This window comes from Prosopis cineraria, unplaced genomic scaffold, assembly GCF_029017545.1.
Source record: "Prosopis cineraria cultivar Desert tree isolate PC_DT_omini unplaced genomic scaffold, ASM2901754v1 PC10, whole genome shotgun sequence".
Lineage (NCBI taxonomy): Eukaryota > Viridiplantae > Streptophyta > Magnoliopsida > Fabales > Fabaceae > Prosopis > Prosopis cineraria.
In genome coordinates, this window is record NW_026555341.1 from 26373820 (window position 1) to 26383081 (window position 9262).

Consider the following 9262-nt stretch of genomic DNA (forward strand, 5'->3'; position numbering starts at 1 on the left):
TAACCCTTTAAATACATGGATTTTAAATAAAATTTTAAATATAAAAACTTAAATCCAACATCTAAATTTTTTGCTTTCACAACAATATCCCCAACCTCTAACTGAATTTAAATCCACCAATCCAAATATATAAATCCACATTTAAATTCAAATCCATCAAGCCAACATTATCTCAAAGAGATTTGAACCGGTCACAGTGTGCTTACTCATTCAGATGGAGACAATTTCAACACGGTCATAAAGATTTTATTTTTATTTTTATTTTTTTATTTTTTTGGGGAGTGTTGTGGGGGGAGTACATCGTTAATAGAGTCACCTGTCTTGGTCATAAATTGCAAAAATCAGGAGTCAGCAGAAATCATCCATAAGGAAATGCTTCATACATTTTAATTAACTACAGGGGAAATAGCAGTAAGTATCTTCAAGCCCTTGTCAGTCCCTCTGAAGTCTGACCTAAAACTTCTGTACATTGGTTATTCCAAAATTTCTCAAAGGCTCAACTTTGATTTCCAAAAGCTGATCGTTAAGGGATGTTGAAGTAAAAACCTTGCTTCACAAATCAAAAAATGGCAATCAATTCCCATCAATTTAGTAATGAAAAACATCAGTCACAGCTTTCTGATCTGAACCAGGCTAGAAGATGACGACGACTTTGGATTATAAGCCCTCTCATCTTCATCAGCACCAAAGAGAAGGTTAGTCCAATTTGTTGATCTCTGAACAATTCTAGTTTGAACCTGATCACTATCTTCCCCACCGGAGGCCTCATATCCATCACTAGTTGAATTCGATTGTCGGATTCCCTTCAAAGCTGATGCACTCACAGCTGGAAGACCGGCAAGCTGTCTTGTTTCCTCAGTACCTGATGAAGATGCTCGGAAAGGGTGTATATCTGGCGAGTCTAAACTGCTTTCAGGTGAAGAAACAACACCACCCACAGAGCTGGATATTGTTTGACTTGTTTGAAAGGCGCTACGTGCTTCGAACTGGAGAGGAGCTAAACTTGACATTCCACTGAAGCCCTTGCCAAAATTACTGGCAGAAGCTTTTGCCAGGGAACCCATTGGTAGTTCAGCTGGTAAGCGAACCCGCTTGCTTGCTCGTTTTCTGTTATTATCGATTCTGGGGACCATTCTTCGACTGCTGCCACCAAATGTGCTGTCTGGTTCGAGCCTCAAATCATCGTTCTGTCTCATCACAGGCTGCAGAATTTTGGACTTTTTTCTTGCTTCTGCGGCAGCCTTGGAAACCTCTTCTGCATTTAATCGTGCTAATGTCCACGGACTAATTTTGACAGCTCCAGGATTCTTTTTCTTAACTGCCTCTTCTCTCATTGCCTTCTTTCCGAATGAACTTACTGAACCTGTTTCTGGGGGCACTACGTCAAACTATCAACCCCACCCCAAAAAAAAGAAAAAAGAAAAAGAAATGTTAAGAGGGAGAGGGGCAACATTTTTTTAACCAGGAGAAGAAAAGACAAGCAGAATCACGGGTCATTTTTATTAATAATATATTCATGGCAGAAATTTGATTGATGTGTCGCAGACACAGTGCTGGCAATTTGTTGAGTTATCATGAATCATTATAGCCAAGCGCTATATTTATACCAAATGTCAAACCATGTAATAGCTCTGTGTGAGTGCACCAGGCCCATAAGTGTCTTAAACAACGCAAGTAATAAATCAGCACATAGCACTACCAGGAAGGCATTAATTGGATTCTGCTTAAAAAAGAATTGCACATTCATAATGCATCCCATCAAGAGCCAAGCGCCATTGAAGAAAGTTAAGTACTTATGAAGCAGATACACAAGGTTATGCTCATACTTTTGCACGCAGTATCTAAGAAACTAAAAGTGGACCCTGTGCTGGCAGCACAAGGACCCCTTCCTGCCAACTCAATTTAAAAAATAGAGCCAAAAGAATTTTATAAAAAAAAAAAAAAAAAAACTGCCCTGCAAGGAGCACAGTAAGTTCAAGCCTCCAGAACAAAGCAGCAAACTCCACACTTAATATAGATAATAGATAATATTTTTACTTTGCTCTAAGAAGTTATACAAACTGGTTTAGGAAGAATAAGTCCTTTGGTAGTATAGAAAAGAAACACCTTAAAGACAATCATATGAAAGCAAACTTGCATTGATCATAAAAAATACCTGATCCTCAACGAAGAGGCGTGGGGGTGTGCACCAAGCAGCACGGTTAAAAGTAGTAAAGGAGCTTGCACTACTTAATCCAGTAAGTGAACTGACAGGTGACATTTGAGGGCTTTGCTGGCCTCCAACTCCTTGCTGCTCCTGTTCCTGCTCTCTCAGGGCAATAATGTAATCATATGTGCTGATTCCCTGTGTTGCTCAACAACAAATTCAATAATTAGCTCACTAAAATATCATTGTGCATAAATACAATAACAAACTTGACAAGGGAAAAAAAAAAGGACTGGAATGATGGTAAACTAATATGTCGCCTCTTGTATAACATCTTAAAAGCTTAAGCAACTGCAAGAATTTTACAGCCACATTACAAAATTCGAGCCATCATTATATTGTATTCTCCGTTTCATCCCAGACAGTGAAACTCAGAAACAAGCAGCCCCATACATGAATAACAACAATGCTTCGCAATTGAATTGAAATGTAAAATCAGATAAAAGTAACAAGAAGCTACCAATCTTACCTTTTTAATCAGAAGGATATGAAAGAAGAAAAGCTGAGCAAGAGGCAATGTTGCAATCATAGCCAAAATGACGCAGGCAACCTGTGAAAACAATATGCTGTTGTTGGAAATGGCAGCCAAGGGCATTTCAAAAAGAAACAAGCTAAAGATGACATGAAGAACCGCTGAAAAAACAGCATGCGGAAGTAGATAACCCATTGTAATAGCAGTATTTACAAAACATGCATCAAAAAGATATGCAGAATACTAACCACCACAATAATATATGGTACGAGAGAGAAACTGCTTCCCAACTTGGAGCTAACATCCACAGAAAATTGCTTCCTCTCAAGAAAACATCGGATAAGCACAAATACTCCAGTCGACCATTGAAGAATAAACTGCAATCTCAAGCCCAATGTGCACAAACCATGTATATACCTGTCAATAATTAATCAAATGAAAATGACCAGGAAAACTAAAAGCTTACTCTGAGCCTCTGAGGTGGCCTTCAGGTTGTGGCATGTTGCTTTTAAGAACAACAGACAGATATAAGATGGTGTAACTACCTTATGAGAGACAAGAATTTGAACTTGATAAGACCCAAAGACAAAAGACGAATAGGGAGATTGTGTGTTTCAAGGCACATTATACACTCTTGTGACGGGAAAACCTAAAATTATAAATCAAAACGCACATTCTTCATTATCCAAACCACATCTAAGATTATACTCTCACAAACCATGTCATGAGCTTCATTCACTCTAACAGGGGACTAAAGAAGCTTCTGAGAGGATTGAAGATTTTATTGAGAATGGAAGACTTTTAAACAGAGGACCAGAGGCAGGTCTCATGGAAAAGGCATAGGGTGAACAATCTTGCTTACCAAGAGGAGAGCAGCAACCATAAGAGTGAAAAATTGTCTGTAGTTTTTCTTCCCTACGCAATTGTTAAGCCACTGCAAAAACCCAAAAAAATAAACAGGTCTTAAAATCACACAACAAATAATATGGAAAGAAATGAGAGATCAGATTCATACTCTGCAATGATGATCAAAGCGATCAACACATTTGTCACAAACTCTGCAATGCTTGCTAAATTTGCAGACCTGAAACAATAATATACTTCTATGATGTAAACTACTAATCAAAATTGTCAGGATGAAACTTTCAAAATGTAAACTCCTTTACATGCATTCCAAGCGAAACATGAGATAAGTAATATAGTGAGCCGTGATATCAGAGAGCGTGAATGCCTGAATGGCACATCTGACTGTTGAAGTAAGCCATATTGTGTTTTATAAAGTGAATTCCATAAATTTTCTTGGATGAACAAAATCTAAGTAAAAATTGCTTTCACAGACCTCAGCTTCACACAAACTGCAATAAAACATGCCATCTTCACTTTTTTGCAGATCCGAGGACTCCTCACTTGAACTGGAGCACCCGCAGATAAAAGCACAGGGAGAGCACACCAACATTAAACAGGATGAACGAGGTGATGGTGCATTCTGCTCCATTGATGTAGCTGTATCTTTCAAACTTGCTTCTGTGCTCAGTGCATCCTTATCAACAGATTTTCCTTCAACAGTAGAAGCATTTGCATCATGGATTGATGAAGTTGATTGCCCCCCAAGTTTAGAATCTTTCTGCACAGCAAGCTTTTTATTGTCTAAAAGTTTTAGATACTTTTTGGACTTAAAGACCCCTGGATCTGCAGGATCAGCTGCCGCACACCAAATGTATAGCCAAAACACACAAGTAATCTGGAAAAAAGATGAAACATAACTGAAAAATGATAAACTGATCATGACCTCCATGCAGTTTAAAATAAAGGCAAAGTAACCATCATTCTGTTTTACAAGTCCCTTCGAACAATAAAATACATACTTGTTACAATACTGAATAAAAATGTTTTACAATTAATTGTTTCAAGCACTTAAACAACCAGATCACGGTCAGTTCTAACAGAATGATGTGGAGCAACATCAATTTCATAATTTTTTATGGCAGGAGCAGCAAGAGTGCGAACAAGAACTACACCACATGACACATTAGATAGAAGTCAATTTATATATATATATACACACACAAGAGGAAATAAAAAACGAAACAGGAACAAAACAAAGAACAGAAAAAGACTACACCACATGTGACATGACCAATATCAATCATGTTCTTCAGAGTTCCAGCCGTATGTCAAATGTTATTTTATGTTTAATCTGTACTAACAATGAAAGTAAAGCTCTAGTGTCTAAGACAAGATATTACTTGGCTGCTTACAGATCATGCGTGTGTGCACATGCGTACCCAAAAAAAAAAAAAACTTGTTTATTCCTTTCACCATGAAGACTTAATGCAGCTTTGTTCCTAAAAGACATGAAGAGACAACAAAGGGTAGCCAATCTACACCAAATCCTTCCCAAAGACATTTATAATCCTGTCTTTGATTGCTGATTAGTTTCCTCCTGCATCTCAGTTCACAGAAAACCTACAATTCACCAACCAACTCACTGAATCATCCCCACGTGGGGTTACTGATTATTCAGTCCAAATCAACGATTTTATTGCATCTCATGATCAGGGATCCACACAAACAATTCATATTAATAAGCAGCTCAACAGCAATTATTGCATAGGTTTCCATTAAATCTTAGTAAATCACAGTAGTTTTGCTAATTTGGTATCACAAATCACATGGCTAGGCCATCAAATTGGAAGCAAAATATCTGTGCTACCTCTTCTAAGCAACAAATCCAAAAGTTTCAACCCCCCTGGGAATATTTTTAAATTCAATTTGGGCCAGTTGGCTGACCTAATAGAAATTGGAATGGTATGTTACTCACAATCATCCAAGTTCATTCAGCAATAATATATTCTGAACTATTAGTTGTTTCCATTTGGTTCCATAACTCATCATGATGAAAAATTCAGGATATGCAAATGATTTTGTCATGGTTGTGGGCAGCCACCTACAGATAAAGCTTTCACTACCATCCATGGATGTCTCATTCAATAACTTTAGTAATGTAAGTCCAGGCATCAAGAAGTCAACCCAGCAGGCAGCAGCATATGTTGCCGGGTATCAAAAACCAATTGGTTGTTCATATCCGCAATGAAAAACAAAATTTGATATCACCCACAATTATATTGTCATTACATAAACAGGCACTTCCAATCAGCTTAGTCCTTCTACAAAGGGTTTCTTCCAGATACATAAAGATTGATTGCCAGGATTGTTGAGACATTCAGAAGTGCATTTGATATCAAATAGTTCAGCCCCCCCGGAATTACAAAAGTCAGTTTGACACTTCAAGTTATTGAGAATTTATAGCATGTCTGTCCCTGGAAAGCCGATGAACAGAAAGTCCAATATTATTATTCAGAGAAAAGGAGAAGGACACAGGAATTGGAAATCAGGATGATGACGTAAAATTACAAGGAATTCAATTCTAGCATGCATACCTTGAAATGGCTATTTCTTTTGGAAAGGGGGGTGGAGAATTAAGGGGTAGGAGTTGATAGAAAGAGACTTCAGGAGTGATAACAATTAACAACCAGATATATAGCCTTCGTCAATAACCATTACAGCACTCCACAGCCGACTTAAGTTATCTAGCTACATGAAGGAATCCAAACAGCGATGAAGACCACCCATACACGGACTCAAACACGAATTAAAAAGCAATACTTGCAGATCTCATCCCTTCCACCCACCAACTTAGAAATGAAGCAAAATGAGTACAGAAAAAAGGGGGGAAACGAAGGTCGGGTTACCAGAGGTGTGTACAGGCCCATTGCAATGAATTGAAACATCTTCTTTCCAACAAAAGGAGCGAAGAACACGTAGAAGGCAAAACCCAGAGCCAAGAACACAGCAACCGCCACCACCTGAACTCAAACAGTAATTACGTCAAACGATAACACCCCATGAAACAAAAGAAGCAAACCGTGTAAAAATTAAAATTAGATCACCCACCTGGAGAGGATGGTACGGAAGTTGCCATCCATGCTTCCTCATTTTGTTTTCACAGGTTTTTGATTCTGCACAGGGTAGTAAAGGAGCGACGCAGAACACACAAAACACAGAGAACTACACCGAATTATACGAAACGGTGACTATTATCCAGCATTTTCGACCCATTTTCATGAGAAGAAGCGAGAATTCACCGATTTACTCTAGGGGCAACAGCCAAAAGATGCTTACAGAGACACATTGGTAGGAACCAAAGTTAGAGAGCTGGCAGATAGAGATAGAACAGAGATGGCATGGGGGTGGTGGGAGAAGAGAGGAGTATACAGTGAGGAAGCCTTTTGTCTGATTCAATCAAGGACAACCCAGGCACAGTAGGACAGAGAAGAAGGTATAGAGAGAGAGAGAGAGAGAGAGAGAGAGAGAGAGAGAGAAATGGACCCTATGGAATTTGGGTTTTGGCTTGTTGCTCCTCGCAAAGCTTTTTTCCTGTGTCATTTGGCAGAGATCAGTGAGTGCGAGTGAGGACGCGAGGGACAGTGTGCGGAAGAGACGAACTGTTGTTTTCCTCTTTTTTATGCCGAAATTTACCCTTCACTTTTCGGAAATTACGTAAAAAAATAAAATTAGTAAATAAAAAATCAATTAATACATTCATATATTTACTCCGTTTAAAAATATACAATATTTTTTAAAAAATTAAATATTTATATTTTTAATTTTTTAAAATATAATCATTATTTTTTTTTAAAGTAACCCTATTAATGAATGATTTTGTATTTATTGTAACTGTTTAATAGGGATAAACGTAAAAAGATAGAATTAATTTAAAAATAAATAATTATTTTATTAAAAGGTGAGATTCAATTAAAAAATATTTTTTCCTTATAAATGAAGGGAGTATGAAATTATTAAAATCCACAAAGTATTTAGTTTTTATATAATTAATATTTTTAATTAATAAATTTTTTAGCTATTCAAGTTTTTCTCAAATACTGTTTTAGTCTCTTAAATTTAATGTTTATCAATTTATTATCTTATATTATACACTTAATTTTGTATGATAAGATGCTTATGTCCAATCAAATTAATTGATGTTGTTTTTTATATATTTTTATTTTTATTATATAACAAATTATTATTATTATTATTATTATTATTAACACTGAGAATTTTTCTTATACTGATTAAATTAAATCAAAGTACTAAGCATATTTTTTTGGCCAAAAAAAAGCATTAAATATATAAATTTTTTTCTTTTTTTTTTTTACATGTAAAATGTAGCTTGCTAATGTAATGGTGGGCGAAGGTGAAAGCGAAATTCGGTGCCTGCGTAGCTGCTTGGTAGAGTTTGCTTTTTCCAAGGCCTCTCTCTCTCTCTCTGTGACCGGATCGCTGCTGTGGTGTTGTGATTGCTTCTGTCATCGCCAACAACCTCTCTTAAAAGCTTGTGATGTTGGGCGCCTCTCTCTCTCTCTCTCTCTCTCTCTCTCTCTCTCACAGAGGAAATATGGATAATGAATGAAGGACAGTCGGACACTTGTTTTTTCGACCGTAAAAGGAAAGGGCACCTATTTTTACTGCGTCCTTTTTAAATATAAAAAAAATAATCAATGTATTATAACTATACAGTTTAAAAAAATAAATTAAATATAATAATTATATTTGAATTTAAAAAATTTGAACTAAAGCAAGTTAAAGTATAATTTTAATCTTTTTAATTTTATATCAAATTTTATTTTGGCTCTTAAATTTTATTAAGTGTCTTTTAATCCCTTAATTCTATTTTCATCACAGGCAATTTTTACGTTAAACTTCAAAATAAAATATTGATAAAATATTTTTAAATGTTGACATATTAAATTTAATTTTTTTAAAATAATAATAATTAATATAAAAAATAATTATTTAAAATTAATGATGTTAGAGTTAAAAGACTTAAAAAATATCAAACAAAATTAAAAGACTAAATTAAAATCTCATACTCCCTTTGTTCAAAACTGTAATACATTTTTAACCGAATTTCATCCCCAATAAAGTGATTATTTACTTTTAAAATAACCCTATCTTTTCGTATTTATTTCTATTAAATATCCTATAATAAATATAAAATTACTATCAATAGGGACACTTTTGAAAAAATAATTATTATTATATCTCAAAAAATTAAAAATGCCTTATATTTTTGAATATCCAACTTCTCAAAAAATATTTTACATTTTTTAACAGAGGGAGTATAAAGTTAGAGGATCAAAAATATGCTTTAGCCAACTAAATTATCCTCATAATTATTTAAATAAATTTTTCATGCTTACTATGAGGAGGAATGATGATTTAGTTTATTGTTATTTTTTTAATTCATTTGATTCTCATCCTTTCAAACAATCAAATTGTTTTCATTTCAGTCCTCCTATGTTGAAATGAAGTTTTTTTTTTTTAAAGACCCACTAGTAATTAAATCATATCCTTAGTTTTTAGTTAAAATTCTCCCTTAATTATTTTTAAAATTATTCATTCTTTTCATGTTTACCTTTATAAAGATATTTCAACCAAAAAAATATTATTAGTTACACCCCTAATTAGGGGTATTTTAAAAAAAATTATTATTTGTACCTTGTATGACCCTTAATGCCTTT

The 9262-nt window shown here is 35.0% G+C and overlaps 1 protein-coding gene across 2 annotated transcripts; it reads right to left on the reverse strand.

Annotated features, from left to right (window-relative positions):
- Positions 1 to 300: 300 nt before the first annotated feature.
- LOC129322946 (probable protein S-acyltransferase 22) lies at positions 301 to 7098 on the reverse strand. Of its 2 annotated transcripts, XM_054969412.1 has the most exons (9): positions 6633 to 7098; positions 6431 to 6544; positions 4018 to 4419; positions 3694 to 3762; positions 3541 to 3612; positions 2927 to 3055; positions 2676 to 2756; positions 2156 to 2344; positions 301 to 1388 (listed from the first exon to the last, which is right to left on the reverse strand). In XM_054969412.1, the coding sequence occupies exons 1-9, from the start codon at positions 6672 to 6674 to the stop codon at positions 609 to 611; spliced, it is 1878 nt and encodes a 625-aa protein (XP_054825387.1). In that variant the 5' UTR covers positions 6675 to 7098; the 3' UTR covers positions 301 to 608. The 2 variants fall into 2 exon arrangements, with proteins under 2 accessions (XP_054825387.1, XP_054825388.1); XM_054969413.1 differs by lacking the exons at positions 6431 to 6544; positions 6633 to 7098 and adding an exon at positions 5500 to 5520.
- Positions 7099 to 9262: the final 2164 nt, after the last annotated feature.